A 21,818-nucleotide genomic window follows, 5' to 3' on the forward strand; every position below is an offset into this window, starting at 1 on the left:
CCCAAAATCCTTATTGGGCTTCTACATGATAGTTAAGACCCTTGGATTATATAGTACCACTCCATGATTCATAAGAGACCCCTCTGAGTGGTCTAAGTCAAGAGATTGATCCAGAATCTGGTTAAGAATAACATGTGGTGTTATAGCTGAACAGACTCCTTGGTAGTCTATTTAAATCATTCACTGATTTAATTAGAAGACCCTATGGAGGTCTAAGCACAATCATCACCGGCTCGTTCATTGTTTCCTTCCCCTACACATTATAAGATGCACTACGTGACTATGCAAGGAATTGCGTAATTATGGATGCATACATAATTACGAAGTTTCAGTGCACAGAAACCACAGTAAGACTTATTATGTGTAAGAACCGATAGTGACAACCATAACAAAATGTGAACAATGTAATAGAGGTATGGTGGACGCACCAATAACACTTTATATACTTGTATATAAGTGTCCCTCTTACATTTTAAGCATGATTTTATTTAAAGTTACTAGAAGTTCAGGACTCTAACCAGTGTTGTTCGATCTTTTCAACCTCATGTTTCAAGCTCTCACTAGTTTCCTCTAAATAAATTTCGGGACGAAATTTCCCGAAGTAGGGGAGACTGTGACATCTGTGTCACTTCAACCATCAAACAAATACCAAACCAATGAAATATTGTATTTCGTACTTGAGATTTGTAAAAAATATGTGTATCATTTGCACATATCAACTCTTGTTCGATTTCTGGCTCTAAATCGCTTTCTGGAAGGTTATACGCGCACTGATGCGTAAATATAACCAGTTTAATGCAACAAACACTTCGGAATAATAACATAGGCTTAACATACCTTAAATAACCTTTACATAACTTAGAAATAAGTTTTGGAAGGTTTGGTATGCCGAAATCAAGTCTATTCGCTTACAGGGACTAAATATGACAAACTACGAAAGTATGCCAATTTGAACTGTAACGAACATTCAAGAACTTGACCATAAGTTAAACATACCCTAAATATCCTTTACATAGCTTAGAAATAGGCTTTGAGGGGTTCGGTGTGCTAAAATAAACTTTTTTGGTCATTCAGGGACTAAAAGCGTCAAAAAGTGCATAAGTTTGCATTTTCGCGCATAACTTATGTTCTGAATACTTCTGGACATCCAAAAAGTTGTGTAATCATTAAAATATTATGTTTTAGTGATTGGCTTGATAAAAATCCATTCGTCGCGCAATTTGGATCGTTTTTGCGTCCGTTACGACTTCCGTCGTAATTAACCGAACAACGCAATGGTACGACCAAACAAACCGACATTCGACATATTTCTGAGCATATTTTAAGTTCCCTATACTTTAACTTCATTTTAGAGCTTTGAAATGGGGTTAACGGGACTTAAATGTGTCAAAAATGCATTAAAAATCAAGTTTGGAGCTGCAGGGGCCTGTTCTGCCAAAATTCAAACTTTGCTGGTCTACACAAGGCTTACGGACCGTAAGCACTTGTCCATACGGTCCGTAAGGACCTCCCAGTTCAGCAGAAGTGTTTTCCAGCCATTTCCAGCTGTTCCCCATGGTCCCAAATGGTTTTTGAAGTTCCTATGGGCTGGTTTTGAGTGCCCAAGGTATTACAAAACAGGGGGCACAAGTGTAAGGTTGAGATCAAAGCTCGGATATCGACAAACGATCTTAACGGCTCTCCAAAAACTATAAATAGCCCATCCCATTCACTTGCAGAACCCACTTGGTTTCTGAGATTTCTCTAAGTTGGGGTGTTTCATCACCTCATACCTGAGAATACTTGGAAAATCAATCTTTCGGGGACCCTTTGTAAGTATTCCTTCGTTCTTTTTATGCGTTTTAGCATTAAAGTCAAACTGCATTTGACTTTCTGCATTGACCAATTTATGGTCAACGCGAAGTTCGTTTGAATTTCATAACGTGAGCGTAATCATAATGGTTATAGTCCCTAGTGACTATACCTACTGATTACCACGTTATCTAGGCTCAGTGACGAGTCGTAGTTTCGGCCAAAATGCGTTTTCTCGCGTATTTTGTAACCAAACTACTCTAGGGTATCAAAACCGTTTGTTTTGATACCAAACTTGTTTTCTAACTTAACTAAACATGTTCAAGCATGTTTAGCTCGTCACTTTTAGGTTTGTTCTTGTTTAGGGTCGTAAAGGTAAGCGATCTAATCAATCGCTTATACTTTCGAAGCCGACCCATTTGGTCGATCATTAGGATCCGACCAAACGCATTTAGGTGACCATAGTTGTATAGGGAATAACCTTCCGAGGTCATACCTTATGGTTACGTCATTCAGTAGTTGTATGATAAGTAGTTATTATGCCTCAGGTAAATTACCAAAATGCCCTTTTTGCGCTAAAATTCATTTTAAGCCTATGTAACATAACTTTTGACATATAAACTGTTTTGGCAACAATATTAAACATGTAAAGGCATATCTTGCTTGTCATAGGACTAGTTAGGCATTCCGAACGCGTTTTACGTGAACGACGCGTTGAAGTAGCATAAGCTACCTAAACGGGTCGTAATGGGTCATAAGCACTTAGGTTAGGTTTCATTTTAGTATGTGGGCTTTGTTTAAACATTTCATATGAGTTCCAATACTCATTTGGTTCACGAAACCTCATACTATCCAATCCCCCGATTTAGGTCCGGTTATTTATGTAGTTATCTATATAGGGTGCCGTTTGATTCCGTGATCCCTCTAGCTTTGCTTGGTTGTTGTTCAAGACTTCTAAGCACCCTCAAGTGAGTACATAGTACCCCTCTTTTACTGTTTTTCAAACGTTTTGGGGTGAAACACATGTGCCTACTTGTTACTTTCGTGCTTTCCATGTTTTCATATCATATACTTGCTATGTTCATTAGTACACTATTAGTACACGATTTCATTATGTTTTTGCTATGTATGTCCATTGTGTGCATACTTAGTGCATCGTTTTACATAACATTTTATGCTATGTATGCTCACTTAGCACATACTTAGTACATTTGTTTTATATCACATCACATGCTATGTATGTCCATCATACTAGTACATTGTTTTACATCACATCACATGCTATGTATACTCATCATACTAGTACATTATTTTACATCACATCACATGCTATGTATGTTCATCATACTAGTACATTGTTTTACATCACATCACATGCTCTGTATGTTCATCATACTAGTACATTGTTTTACATCACATCACATGCTATGTATATTCATTTAGTTCATACTTAGTACATTCACATCACATCACATGCTTACATCTTGGTATGACATTTGGTTTGTTTAAATGGGACAATGTACATTCATTAACATTGATCACGCCGCTCAGTAGTAGGTAGTGGTACCATAGGACTTGACAAATCCCGTTCCTAAAATCCTAGGTTTGTTTGGATGGATGGAATGACCGAACCCGAAAACATTTCTTTTTGATAACTTTTACTCTAAGGTTATCCTGCTGTCTCAAGGCTTGAATGTATGGAATTTTCACAACACCGCATAAGTGTTTGTATCAGTATAGCATGCATTTCCACAAAACATAACTTTGATTTAAACCAAGTTTTACTTCAACACTTTGTTTTGTGCATTTTCACCTATGGTTTAGTTGATGCATTTCGCTAGCCATACATATCATTTTGGTTACACATTACATGATTTACAGTTGACACATAAACATTTTTGACAATGATTATACATTACATGTTTTACATTTGACATAAACATTTTGACATATTATTCAATACATTTGGCAATTGGTTTAAACATAGACATTTTACATTGGTGGTTTGTTTGGGTAAGTAATTTAAGTAACGAGGCATGTGTAATATGATACAAGCATGGTGGATACGCCGCTGGTACTTCCTATATATAAGTATTTGTATGATGTTACATATCACAGCGTTGTTTAAATCATTTCAGTTTAGACATATAACATATTTTTCACAAAACATTGTTTTACAAACAACTTATTTTATACAAACTCATTTTTACTTGGTTATTCATTTAACCTTACATTACTCTTTTACATATTATCTACCTTATCATCGTTTTTCAAATGATTTATAAAACAAAAACATTTTACAAGGATCATGACTGACTTTTGTTAAACAACTTTTTTTCTAAACTTATAAGTCATGAATCCTAAATCAATAAAACCTATGTACTCGCCGGCATTTTTATGCTGACGTACCTATTTTCACATGTGTTTCAGGAGATGATGCATATGATTGATCAAGATACACATAGGCAGACTTGGGCCTCAGTGACAATAAAAGATGCAAGACTAGTTAATTATGTTATACTTCTTTGTTTGTTAAGACATTGTAACTCTTTTAATCAATAAATCAACATTTCAATTTTCCATGTGTTATGAAACAATGATTCTGTTACAACACTCCTCGACGATTCCGCCACGTTTTGTTTTTTTACGTGGTCGGGGTGTGACAATAGAGGTTTACACAATAGTCAATAACCAGTGGTAGAGATTGCAAGATCAGCACGAGATACGATTGCGATTTCGAGCCACATATCGAGTGATTTTGATTGCAAGATAGATCTAGCAAAACTGCGATTGAGTTGCGATATAGACTTACGACCAATTCTTGCGTTGCTCTAATTGCTCTTCGGGGTGAACTTACCCAAGTTCATCGATGTGGCAATTGCGTTGCGTTCGCAGACTTACGAAAGGTCTCGCAGCGATGCGATTTAGTTTTGTTACGCCTTGCGATCGATTTGTAGCGTGTCGAAAATAACCATAATAATATAATAGGTCCAATAACGTCCAACTCCACATGGCACTTTCTTCCTGAAACTTCGGTTAGCACAGCGAAACACTGCCATGTTTCAACCATGCACCTCTGTCCCGTGAGTAAGTGTCACATTTCGTTAGGCATCATTGAGATTCACTACGATCTCCGTGCACTAACCAAGTTAATCCCGTGTGCACCCGTGATTCACCTGACTCTTGCACGTTTATCGTACCTTATCTCAAGAACGCATGATAGGGGTAAAGTATATACATAGTGCTAGCATTTAGATGGTGCGCGAGTATAAGAGAAATAGAATTCACATGCGATGATAGATGAAGCAAGTTCCACACATAAAAGAAATTGACGGCGATAAGTCGTATTATTACAACAACATTAGAAACAACCTAACGTTGCTGGGGAGTACTTCTGCGGAGACCGCGGTTGTTGCTGAAATCCTCAAAGCTGCGGTTCTGCGCGACAGTGTTGTGTATGATGACCATACCGGTTGCAATTTGTGCAATAGCGACAATTTGCTTCAGGCGAGTGATGATACGTGCACGTGAAACACAGGGGATGAGGCCCATTGTAAGCACTTTTTAGTTGAACCGGGACTGCTCGGAGAGGTTCTGGTTGCGACAGTGCAGTTGTTGCAGAGTCTGGACTCACGGTCTTTCGTTTGCGGTCGGGTTGATCTTCTCGGGATGATGCGGTGTTGTCGGTGGATTCGTCTGGAGATTCGCTGGGGACAACCTTGGAACAATCCTCAGAAGAACCTTCAGAGGAGTCGCTAGATGAATCATCGGCCGATTCGCCAGAGGAATCGTCAGATGAGTTGATGATGATTGCTTGATGAGCTCGCTTGACAGGCTTCTTGGAGAAAGATCCGTCCAAGACTCGTTTGCTGTTGATCTCTGCAGCTAAACGGTAGGCTTCTTCTATGGTAGCAGGTCTTGCAGCTTCGACAAAATCACCCATACACTCAGGCAGGCTGCGGATGTACTTTGGAATGGCTTTCTCTGAAGTGTTAACTTGACTTGGGCAGATTGTACTAAGCTGCTTGAACCTTGCGGTATAGCCAGCATTGTCACCTTCGGTTTGCTTGATTTCCCAAAATTCATTTTCTAGCTTCTGGACTTCGTGAGGAGGACAGTATTCTTTCTTCATGAGTTCCTTCAGCTCGTCCCAAGAGAGGGCATAAGCTGCGGAGATCCCACGTTTGTTGTGTTCGGCGGTCCACCAGTCGAGTGCTCGTGATTGAAATACTCCGGTAGCGCACGTAGTACGGAAACTATCGGGACACCCACTTTGACGAAGGGTAACTTCGATAGAGTCGAACCACTGGAGTAGTTGAGTCACACCTCCTTCACCTGTGAATTCCATCGGGTCACAGGCCTTGAAGTGTTTGTAGAGGAAAGTAGATTGCGGCGCTTCCGTCTTAGAGTCCTTCGAGGCTCGAGAGTTGCTGAGAGAGTGCACTTGAGCGACAATTTGAGGGATGAGCTTGACCACTTCCTTGGTCACAAGCGAGGCAATCCTCTTATCGACGCTTCGTTTGGCTCTTCTCCTAGCTGTTCGTCTCGAGGCAGAGTTGTTGGAAGGCATCTAGAAAGATAGATTTGGAATGAGATTCGATCATAATGATTTTGAGTTTACGATGCGATTGAGCGCGATCGAAACTTGTAATGTGCAATATAAATAGACTTCACATAGGAGCCACATAGGAGACACAAAACTTCCTAGATTCTCACACCATAATTTGGTTGTACGTAGATATAGATAGTTGTAGTTTATACTTACACACGTATATTATTATGGTTTAGAATGCGCGAGGACGCGTTTGAGAGAGAGGGAATGCGGGAGAAATCGGACATTTAGTCATTAGTTACGTTGCGAATATTCGGTCTTTGTTTTGGATTGCGATGGTTGCGCGAGCTGTGCGTTTTGTAAAACAGGGAGCGAAAATTGATAATTGTAAATTAAACACATAAAACGTAGCTAAGTTCATTGAAGCGTAAAACCGGCGAGTCGTAGGCTTAATAAAGTACTCGGAGTGCCTCGGGTGTTTAGGCGTTGACTACCCAAGGTAACCCAATCACACCCAACAAGTTCGTGTACGCGCGCTGACTTTGGAGACTTATGCTTCCACTGGGATGCAACTCATGGCATTCGTCCTCTTAGTCATCGCGTGGCTCGAGTCATTGTGGTGGTCGAGTCCTTGGTGAAAGCTTTTTGAAAACTATTATAGGGAGTGGAACGGTTTATTAAGGTACGGGTTTCACCCCTGACTTAACAACTTCGTTCCCAATTGTGGTTGTGCTCATCGAATGAATCCGAGAGCTCCACTAGAATTTCGAAATGGAGGCTTTCGTCGAGGTATGGATGTCACTCCTAACTTGACGAAAGATTCTCATGCTAGAAAAATGCGCTGAGTGAGTGATCCTATCGAGAGTTATTGGTTTTCACACCTGATCTCGACTGGATCACTTGGTTGTGAGATACGAGTATTTTCGAAAACATGTGTATTGTGTCCGCCTTAGGAAAGGCTAAGTAGTATTCCAGCCTTAGGAAAGGCTTCTTCGTGTGAAGTTGTAGTAATGCGGGGTTCACACGAAGTCGTAGTTTTTGCAATTTCGATTGAAAGCATCAGGTAGGCGCAATACAAACCCTACTGGGTTCGTACGAGTCAGCCTGTGGGTTCTTAGACTATAGACTAGGTCTATTTCTAAGACGTCGACCCAGACTAGGTCGAGTCTTGCCTAATTCCCTATAGTTATGGCTCTGATACCAATCTGTCACAGCCCAACCGATGGCGGAATCATCGGGGCGCGGCACTAGGCGAACCAGATTGCTCAAGAGAATCCATAACAACTATATTGCAATAATATTTATTACATCTGTTACCCCATACTAACAAATAATACAATCACATAAGTCATCACCGATTTCTTGTCCTCTCGAACAATTCAAATCCGACAACCTAAATTTTAGGTGAGTTTCTAGACTTCCTAGCTTGATTCGATGTAGACTTCGACTAAACCTGCAACATACGTTAAAATAAAGTCAATACAAAAGTATTGGCGAGTATACAGGTTTGATATGTAATAGTATAGTAGATTAAAAGTGCTGCAAATTTCCACATGCATAAACGTAATACACGACGTATATACTCAAAAAAAACTGATACTACCAGCTAAGTCCTCAATGCTCGATTCTTTGATGGCATAACTAGACCCCGTCGGGCGCAATAGTACTATACTAGTCGTGGTGGGATGTCACGAGTATAAGTCCTAGCATACATGCAACTAGCATCACGTATATCTATGCAACCAGTTATTCGCAAGTGATAAATTGACTAGTTGAATTATTCGTTCGATGAGTTCGATTTATAAGGAACGTATGTGAAGGGGTAAGGTCCCAAAAACCTCATAATAAGTGCTCGGGACCATACCACAACCTTAATTTTCAGCTTGGCACCTTGCGCGGCCGCGCAATGGTCTCACAAAAGAAAGGTTTAAAAAGCCCACAACAGTCAAAACTTGCGCCCAAAGGGAATCATAAAACCTTGCGCCTGTCCTACACAAAGCAAAGGACAAGAATCCAGAATTAGATATTTCCGCTTAATATCCAGATTTGGATATTATTTGCCCAGACTTGGGATTTATTCACCTGTTTCCACACGATAAGGTGTCACACCAGATTACAGCAGTAGTCTTCTAGAAATAATACAATCGTGCACCACCAAGACGGTTACAACTGTCTGGACACGTGTCACTACATCAGTCGTCCTTAAAATCACAACGAATGCATGCAAATGAAGGGTAATCTCCACTTAGTCACTTTACACGTGGCTGATCCCTAGCCTTCGATCAAAACCACAATCCGTGTGCTATCACGTCGGATCAAGAGTATTAACGGAAGGAAACATAACCGCTTACGGGGTTAGCATTTTCTATTTTCTTTTCACTAACGGGTTTTCCCGCCCAAAGATTCCTGGTTATAAATAAGAGAACTATTCAGGTATGAAATTCAAGTTACACTCACTTCTCAAATACATCTTCTTCTTCATTCCCAATACTTATTCTCACACCAGAGTCGGGTCAAGGAGAGAACCCTCTTCTCCCCTTGACGAGGCTAACGGTGCTTCTTTTTTGCAGAATTACCAGAGAAGAAGATCTGTTAAGATCTAAATCAATCGAGTAGGAACTAACCTTTTTATGCGGATTCAAACCCCCTAGATATCTCGGTTCCGAACATTTATCTAGTGTTTCTTCATTGGCGCCCACCGATTCCTCTGTTTTTTCCAGTTTTCATCTCGATTCGATTTAGTTCTTTTCATTCTCTGTTTTGCACATGGCAGAGAATTCATCATCTCACCGGCAACATGGTCCTCGACCAAACGATTTGCAAGTAGAAGGAATTCCGGAGGATGCCTCGGACGATAACGAGGTTCAATCCAACCGAGCAAATGATCCTATCATTGCAGGAATGTTACCAACAAATCCTGCTCAATCAATTTTACCTCCAGGAGAAACTCTGATATCCTGGTATGTCCGGTCTTAAGGGGCATTAAACGCAGTATACACACAGCTGTGTGCTCAGACTGCTCCCCCGACTCAATCACGGAGACCGGGATCTCGTGCTCATGCTTCTCAACGAGAAGAATCAACTTATGAAGGAACAAAAGTTTATGCTAGATCTACATCGCAACACATTCAGACAGGAACACACCGAAGGCAATCAGTTCATGATAGGTTGGGATCTCAACGAAATACCCACACTGACGAATCTGATCCAACATACCGCTTAAGTACAAATACCAGTGTGTTCAATCCACTGCAACCAAACTATAACAAGTACAGGCCTCGAGCGGTTTATAACCCTGAGGCAGAACACAACTATGACTTGGTTTACCGCCCTGCAGAAGCAGCGGAAAACTCAAAGTTCATACTAGAAATAGCCTTAGCCCCATTGGAGAAGGCTAAATTACCATCCATCATAGGGAAGTTTAATGGGTTAACCGACCCTGATGATCACCTAAGGATATTTGCCAACGCAGGTCTGGTTGGGGGTTGGACTCTCCCGCTATGGTGTCATCTGTTTGTACAAACCCTGACCGGCCCAGCGCGAATTTGGTTCGATAACCTACCAACCGGGCAGATCGAATCATGGAAGGATCTGCGGGAAAATTTTTTGACACACTTCAGCCAGCAGCGGCGTTCCATCCGTGATACATCCGACGTCATGAACATCTGGCGCCGAGATGACGAAAATCTGGAAGATTTCATCACTAGATACAATAAAGAAGTGTTGGAAATCGGCGGTGTTCATGAACAATTGATCCGTGCGCAATTTAAGTACGCGGTTCGATGCGACGACATGATCAAAGTTTTATCTGGAACAGAGGGCCTTCCAACAAGTTGGGAGAAGATAATGGCGGCAGCCAAAGTTTATGCGCAAACGGAGAAAAACCTCACAACAAACAGGCCACCGCCACCACACAACAGGCCCGCGGATTTAAGCTTAACTGGTGAAAGGAGGTTTAAAAAATCATGGCGTGAGTCTGGAACAGGGAGCCGTTCGTCCGAAGACGCTCGTACAACAATTAACAAACTCTCCGCACAACGGGAGAGCAAACAGGAAAATAGGGAGAGACAGTGGACTCCCCTAACAAAAACCCCGGCGGAGGTCTTAAGTACTGAAGACTATCAATTCAAGCCTCCAATTCCGATGAAAAATAAACGTGGACAAGACCCGACGCAATATTGCGAGTATCACAAAGACAACGGGCACACCACTAACAACTGCATCTCTCTGCGTACAGAAATAGAGAAAGCCCTCAAGAGCGGCGAACTAACGCACCTACTCCAAAATGTACGAAAAGAGATTAAGCAGATAACCTGAGGGGAGGAAGGCCCAAGTAAACGGGCAAAAACCTAAGTGACAGCTCTATAAGCTCCCCGTGGAAAGACATGATCCATCAGACATGGCGGAGATACTAGAGAGTAAGTTAAGTTCCACATAATTATTACAAAAACTTTGTAAAAAGCCTATGTGCTCTATCCATGAATAAAAATTGCAAAGTTTCTATTATTTTTGTGTTAACAAAATGCATGCAATTTCTTGTAGTAAGCGCAAAAACATTACGGTAGTTACAAAACAAGCTCCATGCGCGGTCAGTGATCACATCACAAACGACCATAAATCCACACATGAGCTTTATACCAACTTCATTCGCCTTACTCGATAAAAGCAATTGTACTCATGCAAAACATTGTAAAATCGTTAAACAAAACAAATAGAAACATATTGTTCTCAAGCGTACATATACGTCCTGAACATTTCCAAACACGACAGTGTTTAAAGTACTTGCGCACCAGCGCACCATCAAAACAGGGATTTACATCCCGCATATTACATAAGAAATTGTTCAAATACAATTTTAAAACAAACTACTCTAAATCTTCACCCTCATCCGGGAAGATTTCCTTTAATCGCGTTACATGGTCATCCGACTGCAGCGCTGCGTTTATCAAATCCATAACTGGAAGTTGCAAATTATTAAACTCTGTCTTCATGGAAGCAAGCGCGGCGCTAGTATTTACGCCAAAAGTCGCAGACTTGCTATCATCCCAGCTAACTTTTAAGGCACTTTTTACATGTTGGGAACATTCAGCGTATCCTTGTGCATACCCATCACGTCGCGCAGCAACCATTAAATTAGCAACGGTCTTATCCAACTCATCAGAGTTTAATACAGATTCCGCAACCTATGAAATCAAAGAAAAAACAAGTATTAAAAAAGTACTTTCCACAAACGAGAAGGAGAGAAGAAACTTACGCACGCAATTCCGCGATCTTTCAACCAGGTCATATCATTCTTTAAAGGTTCAAGCTCGCTTTCCGCTGTAACCCGTGTCGTTTCAGAATATTCTAATTTCTTCTCAACCTCAGTCAAACGGCGGGAAGTTTCAGTATTTTCGGAATGCGCAATCTCCAGATCCTTCTTAAGTTGTTCCTGATCAGAAACCAAAGCAGTAAGTTCTTTCAACTCTTTATCTCTAAGGGCAAGGGTGGCTAAAACTTGTACCTCTCGTTGCTCACTACGCTCCCAATGAGAGCGTGCCTCCGCCAGCGCAGTTTCTGCATCAGCTTTCTCTTTCTTCAATTTTTCTACCTCCGCATCTTGATTCTTCAGTTTCATAACCTCAGCCTTGAGGTTATTAATGATATTACGAAGGTTTGCTTGCTCAGCATTATCCTTTTCACAAATCTTTCTCCAATTTTTACGTTCCTCAGAAAGGAGAGCAGATTCAGCTTCCGCTTTTCTTTTCCAACCAGCAACAGACCATTCCTCAGTCTTGCGCTCAGCCTCAAACTTGGCTTGATCATCTTTTAATTTAGCCATCAATTGAGCTAGACGTCTCTCATCTTTGGCAAATTTCTTCCGAGACGCCATAAAGGATTCCTGGTCCTTGTGCATGCTATACCACTCACGTACTATGCGGTGAGTGGTAGAGACATGAGAAGCAGTTTCTGCACAATAAGACTGGTAGGTATGCTCGAAGGATCGACCTTCCTGAAATTTAATTTCCCCAGGCGGAAGTGTCCCTTGCAACCAATCTTGACACACGTGCCAATCTGAGAAAGTATCACCTTTTTTCAAGTTCCAAACGGGGGTGTGAGGATCAGCAGCATCTTTCTCCATGTAAGTCCGGTAATAGTAATCTCCCAAGGTTTCCTCTGGGCGGATCGGAGAATGTTTACTAGTACCAGCAGACAAATCTTCCCCCTCAATTGACACCTTCTCAACATGATCTGGCATAGTATCAGAAGGTTTAGGGGAAGAAGTAGAAGTGTTCTCAGTTGTCTCTTTCCCCAAATCTTGAACAACAACCTCAGGGGTTGGGGGATTAGCAACATCAATCACTACACCTGGATCAGCACCAGCAGGCTTCTCAGCTTCAACAGTCTTCTCCACACCATCATCCGCAACCCCTGTAGGTTTCAGCTGGTCAACTACAGAAGCATGCGGATGAGTGGAGGGAAGTTCTTCATTCTCCACAGATTGCGGTTCTGTGAGAATAGGAGTAACAGTAACCTCTAGAAAAACAAAAATCTGTAAGGATATAATCCGCATAAGGAAAATAAGGAAAGACGCCACTTACCAGGAACAGATTCCGTAACAAAGGCATCAAGGTTCCCCCTTCTAGTAATTTTCTTCCTCTGAACTTTTTTAGGAGGTTGACCTTCCGCGTCAGCATCAGTTTGTTTCCTTTTGTTTGCTCGTCTTTGAACCAAATGCTCAGGACTGGACTCCAAATCAATTGGATCCTCTGGGTTGGATGGAGGAATGTCAGCAGAATCCTTCGGTTCTGGTTTCGGTCGCCTAATAGTAACTGCAGGCGCAAGACCCTCCAAAGTATCAGAAACCACCACATAATCACACCAGTTGTCAGAAGAATGGCGCATACCTTTCTTCTCCCCAACATTTTTAGCTTTAGAAGATTGAGGCTTCTCAGCATCACTCTTTTTCGGCACAACATTACTAGTCGTTGCGCGTTTTTTCTTCTCAGAGCCTATGCCCAAATTCGATAACTCACCTATAAAGCGCAAAGAACAATTCACTCAAAGGCGCAATAGTAAGAAAGACAACAAACAGTATGCACAATCTTACCTACACCAGCAGCAGGATGTTCAGACAAATCCGAATCCCGCGGAAGAGCAAAATTCCTCACAATACGATGGTACCAAAGCTCTTCGTCAGGCTTTTTCTTAATGGTACCCATTTTCCCCCTTCTCTCTTATATGCAACAACATACAATGAAACAATTGCAAGAGAAGGGAAACATGTAAAAAAAAAGAAAGAAAGAGAAAGGGGGGGGGGGGGAAGAGAAAACCAAATCATACCATGACCTCCCTCCGTGTACACCGGCTTGTCGTCCCGGTCCATCTTCCAGTTTAAACTCATACTAGCCCCGACGAGGGCTTTCTCAGGCAGAACAATGTTAGGAATCTCCTTCAGATCTTGGTACCAATTCTCGTCAGAAGGGGTCCGAAGCGTTTCCACGGGAACATCTTCCTTTCCCCTCAAAACCATCCTCACCGGAATCACTCCGGCTCTGATAAAGAAAAAATTGTGTTTCCAATCATGGAAAGATTTCGGAGGATGCTGCAAAATTTTCTTCGCAGATGCCCTCTGAACAAAGGAATAAAACCCCTGGGTACAATGCATTTGATGAAAAACCCTAAATCGGGGAACGGTCGACTCAATATGCATGGTCCGACACACAAACTCAAAGTGACGGACCCTAACCATACCAATAGGATGCAATTGAGAGAGATGAATGTTGTAAAAACCAAGAATTTCAAGGAAAAACTTTGTTGCAGGCAAGCGAAAGTTGCCTTCACAAAAGAAATCCCAAAACAGAGTAATATACCCAGCCGGAGCATCTGCTGCCGTCTGACCCTCCTCAGGGTACCGGGCACCCCAGGTCTCCGGGAACCTAAAGTTCTGAACCAGGCTATCAAAAGTTGCCCTAGGCCATTTCAGCGGTGGAAGTTCAGTAGACATTTCCTCCGATAAATCTTCGTGATATTCTCCAGTTGACATAAGAAGAAGAAAGATTGACAACCTCTTTCTCAAACAATTAAAGAAGAAAGGAAGGGGAAAAGTTTTCAATAAAACAATGATTGCACGAAGAGGTTACTCAAACGTTATATACTTACCACAATAAATAGCATCGGTAACCGTCACAGCGACTTTTCCGGATATCACAGGTCCCCAAACAGCAGAAAAAATACACACGCGTTTGCACGCGCGCGTGAAAAACACGGATAGTAAAACGTACCTGATAGTGACAGCCTGTCACACAGTCCTGACTATACTATTTACTAAAGTCAAAGATTTTCAAAACCTCCAAAACAAAATTACACACGCGTTTGCACGCAAACAGCAGAAAAAATACACACGCGTTTGCACTCGCGCGTGAAAAACACGGATAGTAAAACGTACCTAATAGTGACAGCCTGTCACACAGTCCTGACTATACTATTTACTAAAGTCAAAGATTTTCAAAACCTCCAAAACAAAATTAAATCTTCCCATAGAAGATTCCTTATTTTTCGCGCCCAAAAAGCATTTTTCTCTTACAAGTCCAGTGCTCCACTTATTTGTATAAGTACAACACTAGACTGGGGGGGACTTGAAGGGGTAAGGTCCCAAAAACCAAATAATAAGTGCTCGGGACCATACCACAACCTTAATTTTCAGCTTGGCACCTTGCGCGGCCGCGCACTGGTCTCACAAAAGAAAGGTTTAAAAAGCCCACAACAGTCAAAACTTGCGCCCAAAGGGAATCATAAAACCTTGCGCCTGTCCTACACAAAGCAAAGGACAAGAATCCAGAATTAGATATTTCCGCTTAATATCCAGATTTGGATATTATTTGCCCAGACTTGGTATTTATTCACCTGCTTCCACACGATAAGGTGTCACACCAGATTACAGCAGTAGTCTTCTAGAAATAATACAATCGTGCACCACCAAGACGGTTACAACCGTCTGGACACGTGTCACTACATCAGTCGTCCTTAAAATCACAACGAATGCATGTAAATGAAGGGTAATCTCCACTTAGTCACTTTACACGTGGCTGATCCCTAGCCTTCGATCAAAACCACGATCCGTGTGCTATCACGTCGGATCAAGAGTATTAACAGAAGGAAACATAACCGCTTACGGGGTTAGCATTTTCCGTTTTCTTTTCACTAACGGGTTTTCCCGCCCAAAGATTCCCGGTTATAAATAAGAGAACTATTCAGGTATGAAATTCAAGTTACACTCACTTCTCAAATACATCTTCTTCTTCATTCCCAATACTTATTCTCACACCGGAGTCGGGTCAAGGAGAGAACCCTCTTCTCCCCTTGACGAGGCTAACGGTGCTTCTTTTTTGCAGAATTACCGGAGAAGAAGATCTGTTAAGATCTAAATCAATCGAGTAGGAACTAACCTTTTTATGCGGATTCAAACCCCCTAGATATCTCGGTTCCGACCATTTATCTAGTGTTTCTTCGGTATGTTACACCCAAAATTTGTTGAAAAGGGGTCAAGTATACTCACAGTGCGTATTTGGTTGGATTGACAGGATAATGCCTGAGAATGCCCTGATTCCAGACTGATTACATGAGTATTGGATAGCGCGTTAAATGATATCGGAATACACGGAATTGAACGTAAATCAGATCAAAGGTTGGCCCGTTCGGATGGGCTGTCCGATCGAATAGACTGTCCGATCGGAGGGGTTGTCCGATCGCTAGCCTGTCCGATCGGCTAGCCTGTCCGATCGGTTGGGCTATCCGATCAGCTAGCCTGGCCAGCTGTATTCGACTATTTTTGCAAGTTTTTCGGTGGTTTTGGTTGAGACGTTGCTGTGACGTGTTGAACAACTGAAATTCCATCAATTCCGACTTGTTCTAACGGCCGGGAATCACCCCGTTCCATCAGAACTTGCCGTTCTTGGCGGTTTTCCCTTGTTTAACCAAAATTGGTTGTTTCATCGTTAGGAATCAGATCTTTGATCAACACGACACTAAAAAAAATAAGTAGAAGGTCGGTATAAGCTCCGTTTCCACCGTTTTTGAATACTTTGAGAGTAAAAGGGTTGAAAGAAAGTTGGAAAACCATCCTTTAATCCTTTTATTCGTGATTAGGTGTAGATCTGATGTGAAAATCTTGTTTATTCTTGTGGAATTCCCTTAGATCTGAGTTGTTCTTGGTGGAATGAGGCCAACATTTGAAGTTCATAAGAACTTCATGATGACATCACCCTAGAACACCCCAAATCCGTTGATTTCACGGTTAAAAGTTGGAATTTGAAAGATAGAAAGCTGGAGGAATGCATATAGATCAAAGAAGTACAAGATTTGAGTTGAAAACTTACAAGAATCGCGAGAAATCGAGAGATAAAGGGGTTGCAAGGTCTGGTCGAGCAGCAACAGTGACAACAAGTGTTTGGGAGTGAATGAGGGGTATTTATAGGCAAGGAGAAAGGAGGGCAGGTTGGCCTGAATCGGACGGCTCGTTCGATCGGCTGGCCCAGCCATCCGGCTGGCCCAGCCATCCGGCTGGCCTGTCCGATCGGCCGGCCCAGCCGTTCGGCTGGCCCATCCGTACGGAGGCCTTTCGATCCTCGTTTTTGGTGCGTTGCGATAGTTTAGGCCACATTTTCATATATTTATATTATTATTTATTTATTTATTATAATTAATCACAAAAGGGTCGTATATACGTATCTATATATTCAATATTCAGTGCGATGATCGAGTTACGCGTGTCTTCGAGTGCGTTCTTCGATGTGATGTGCCACAATGAATATCGGGGTACTACTTGCTCGTGTTGCCATCATCGTCACGATGGCTGGAGGCATGGTACTCACCCGAAAGTCCTTGTTAGCGTTGATTGTTTACGTTTTGACACCTCACGGTTATCGAGGAGGGTAGATTAAGCCCTCACTCAATATCATCGTGAGTGTCATTGTTTATGAAAATAGCTTTGTAATAGCGATAGAATATGCATAATTATTCGATTATACTTCGATACAGCGATGTACTTGATATTGTTACATTATGATCCGAATCTCTGGTGCTAGGCGTAACGAGGATAGCGAGTAGTAACAACGCACGAAAGTGCGGGTTGTTACACCTCCATTGTTAAAATCTTCATCATCTTCATCTCTGTTTCACCATCATCAACCTGCAACTTGTTCCCGGTCATCTTTATCACCACCGATCTTTATCCCCGATCATCTTTATCACCTCCGTTCAACCTGCAACCATCTCGTTCATCGTCTTCAACAACAGAAGTCACCATCATCGACATAATCATCATCGTCTTCAACAACAGAAATCACCATCATCTTCTATTAAACAACATAAAAACATCTAACCTATTAACCAAATCAAACAACAACATCAATTTACACAAAAATCAGTCTCTAGAACCAAATTAACTTCAAAACAACATAAAAACTGTAAGCACAAACACTCTGACAACATCAATTAACAAAACTACCTACCAAAATAAAAAACCCTAAAAACTGAAACCCTAGATGAAACAAAACAAAACCTAAACAGAGGAAGTAGATGGCGGCGGCGAGGAGGACGGTGATGGCGGAGGAGATGTAAGGGCGGTTTGGCAACGGACTGCGAATCGATATTTCATCCAAGAAGATGCGAAAAAGGGCGCCAAAATTAGCTTCAGTTTCGTCTGTAATTTCTAAAATTGAGACGAAACCGGTTAACCCTACAGATTTGAATGACAGTTTCCCCCTTCCAGATGAGAAATCTTTCTATTCGAACCTTGAATCCGACTCAAAATGATGGCTTCAGTTGCAGTCTGATTATATGTACCAAAGAGGGTTGACCAGTGAACAACAAGGCAACCCGAATCCTCATCAATTCGTCGAAAATCAAGATGTTGGTAGTTTCAGCAGTGTTGATTATGTGTCATCAAGAGAATCTTATGAGTTTGTGCATGGATTTTGTTGAGCTTCCATCGTCTTCGCAGGGTATGGTGGCGGAGGAAAGTGAAGGGTGCAGACTTGATCGGTTCGAGACTTTTGTGCAGATTTGGTTAACAAATATATATAAGTTGATGTTGTTGTTTGATTTGGCGGAGGAAAGTGAAGAATGCAGAGGAGATGAATGAAGAATGCAGAGGGTGAAAGAAGAAAAGGAGAGAGGGATGGGGTGGGGGTGGCAAAATGACCAAAATTCCCTTTAGAAAAGGACAAAATAGCAGGGTTTTTTTAAGAAATCTGACCTGATTTGAGTTTTGGACCAAAATGGTAACAAAAACGAAACCACAGGGACCCAGATTTAAAAAGTTTGAGATTTGGACTAAAATGGCAAAAGTACCCAAACCACAGGGACCAAAATGGCAGTTTACTCTAAAAATTAAATGGTTTTCAAAGTATTATAAAAGAAAACGTCTTAACAAGAACTTTGGAGAAACATTAAAATAGATTAAAAGGTTAGGTTTATGTGAATAATATTAATTTAAAAGACTAATTATATTAACTTAAATGTAAACATTTAAGAAAGATTCTTAAACTTTGAATTATACTTTTAAGTTTTGAATCTTACATAATTTGTTTCAAAAACCGAACTGAACCGTTGCTAAAACCGAAATAACCGAAGCCGAAAAAACCGAAATGAACGGTTTTTAAAAACCAAAAATCGAACTTTCGGTTACAATTTTGGTTTTACCCAAAAACCGAACCAAACAGTGCACACCCTTATTAACTAGCATGGTATGTATTAGCTAATCACTAAAAAAGAACTTTGTGATTAGTGGTTTGCATATAGCTCTATCACTTTCTCTCTCACACCTGTTAAGGGGTGTTGGAATGCTAAAGGGCTTTAAGTGGTTGACATGGAAAGGTGCGCGAGCCCATGTCATGTAGCCTAAGTTGTAACTTGCACACCCTCTGTTGTTAAATATTCAACAAAGATTACACCTATTAGTTTCTAAAACTAAAATAAAAGATTGTTTAGGGTTTTTAGTTTTGATAATACTTTTAGTAAGCACTTACAAAGATGATTATTCATACCTTCTTTTCGTATAAGCTATATAGGAAAATATGTATTCATATTCATGCTCTAAATTTGTACATCTAAAAAAGTTTATAAGGTTGTTACAACATTGCTACGAGCATCTCCATCAGACATTCATAAGCTCGTGTGGAGGAGAGAATGAGAGGAGTGATGTGGCAATCTATATGGACGAAAGAGGGGAAGATTGTCGAGAGGAGGGGGTACATTCGCATCCGTGGAGAATGTCTTACGCATTTGACATATGTATAAAACTAACAAACCAACATCTGTGTGTGGTTTTTAACTCATCGTTTGTAACTATTATACGAAACAACATTGTATTATCAGTTTTTTAAAATGTGTGACGTCACGGTCATTGTAAGTCACATATAATGTAATGTAATGTTATACCCATAGTTTACAAAGGCATAAGAGTTGTTTGACATGATATTTAGTAACTAAACTACAAATTTTTCAACTTGAGGCATAAGAGTTGTCGGCATGATAATCAAGATATCAAATTATAAGAAACCCATGATGTTACATAACCTATTAATTTATATAAACAAGAAGATCAACGAACCCCCCCCCCCCCCCCCCCCCCAGATCTGCCCGTGCATGATGTTACAAGGGAGAAACGTATGGCGTGCCATGACAAAATCTTAATGTGGATAAAATAACTATCAATCTTCTCGAACATTTAGTTCATATAGCCTAAGACCACCCGTAGTGGAGGGTTTTTGGACATTTTTCCCAACCCCCTGGCTGTTTTTTTTTCAAAAAAAAAAAAAATGGCCAGAGCATTCTTTTTTCCACGCCCCTTGTTAAATGGTTTGGCCAATGATAGGTATTCTTCTTTTTGTTTCGCCAATACCTTTTTATGGTTTTTTTTATTTAATTGTTTACCCCCCTTTAAAAATAAGGTCTCACACATCCCCCACTAAACCCATTTTAGAAAAACGCCTCATAATGCCCTATTGCTGACTGGACTGCCAAATAACGCAAAATGCCCAAGAGTGGAGGCATTATTTGTGTCTTCCTTTATACATGGTCTAACAAACATTCTTACTATATATAAGGAAAAACCCAAAACATTACTGTTTTAGGCACCCTTGAATCAAACTACAACGTTAACTATACTTTAATATTGTGTACTTCCAACAACAAAAAAGTACAGAGAAAACTATATGTTTAACCAGAAAATAGCCTGGTAAAAAAATTTCCAGATTTAGCCTTGTCCAAGCATGCCACATGAACATATCTTCCAGCCTTGTCAACTTGTCTTGGTTCACCCCTTGTTTCTTTCTTGCATACTTTACATGTCTTATCTATCCACCCTTCTTCAACATATGCACCATCCACTAACCAAAAACAAAAACAAAATCAAGATAAGGGTAAATTAGGTAATTCCTAGTTTCATGCTACAATTAATAATATAGGATACCTTCAACATATGATTTGAAGAAATCTTTATATGTCCCTCCAATCTTCCTCCTAAGAGCCCCATACTGCCAACACAAACCATATTTGTTAGGGGCGCTTGGTTCGTTGGAATTTACTTGATTTCAATAGTATTGTAATCCGCAAACCATATTTAAAATAGATGTTCGCAGAATTCGTTGAAATTGGAATATAATAAATTCAGTGGATAACATTAACATGTTTAGGGTTCATTTTTAACCCTCTTGAAAGCTACTTGTCCAGCGTCAGATCTCATTGGTTAACAGGGTACTAGTGGGATCCCGGTTTTCCAGTAATGGATTTTACCATAATTAATAAAAAAACATACATATGTTGGTTTGACCCGTCCGATTAGACCTAAAACAACTAGAAACAATAACTGAACCGAAAGACACAAAAAAACTCGGTTCACGAAAATCTAATAAACCTATAACAACGAATCGGGCCAAGAATAAACTACCTGTTCCCTGCTCATTTTTTCTCCGGATTGAGTTGCTGACCTAGCATCTTCAATAAGCTGAGCATCTTCAGCTGATCTAACTTGAGCAAAATCTAGAGCTTCTGTAACACTTTCAAACAGATTCTGCTTTCTTTTCTTGGGCTTTTGTTCTTCTTCATCATCATCTTTGTAACCTTTCTCTGTTTTTGATGCAACAACTTTGAACTTGTAACAAGGTTTAGGTATTGTGAAGGTGAGGTTTTGTTTTGACAAAGTGAAGTTAGAACCAGCAAAAGCAGGTGATACAGGAACAGCTCTTAGCCCCATCCCCATTCTTATGCTGTTAGAAACCAAATTCACACACAAACTTCCCTTTTATACTTTACTTTCTATCTATACAAGTGGTTCATGGTATGACCATCAGAAGATTGCCACGTGTCACTTAATAATATATGGTTTATGAGATGCTACGTGGCCCTTTGGCTGACAGTTGAAACTGAGAGGACCAATTTTGCTCGTCTTGTGTTATAAGTTGTAAGCACCACTGAATAAAGAATAAGTGCA

General features: G+C 40.8%; 1 protein-coding gene across 1 annotated transcript; it reads right to left on the bottom strand.

Moving 5' to 3' along the window:
- Positions 1–20,407: 20,407 nt before the first annotated feature.
- On the bottom strand, positions 20,408–21,617 carry LOC110872748. The gene is made up of 3 exons (XM_022121615.2): positions 21,276–21,617; positions 20,799–20,862; positions 20,408–20,715 (listed from the first exon to the last, which is right to left on the bottom strand). Exons 1-3 carry the CDS (start codon positions 21,585–21,587, stop codon positions 20,546–20,548), a joined length of 546 nt encoding a protein of 181 aa, XP_021977307.1. The 5' UTR covers positions 21,588–21,617; the 3' UTR covers positions 20,408–20,545.
- Positions 21,618–21,818: the final 201 nt, after the last annotated feature.

The sequence above is a fragment of the Helianthus annuus genome, chromosome 8, assembly GCF_002127325.2.
Source record: "Helianthus annuus cultivar XRQ/B chromosome 8, HanXRQr2.0-SUNRISE, whole genome shotgun sequence".
NCBI lineage: Eukaryota > Viridiplantae > Streptophyta > Magnoliopsida > Asterales > Asteraceae > Helianthus > Helianthus annuus.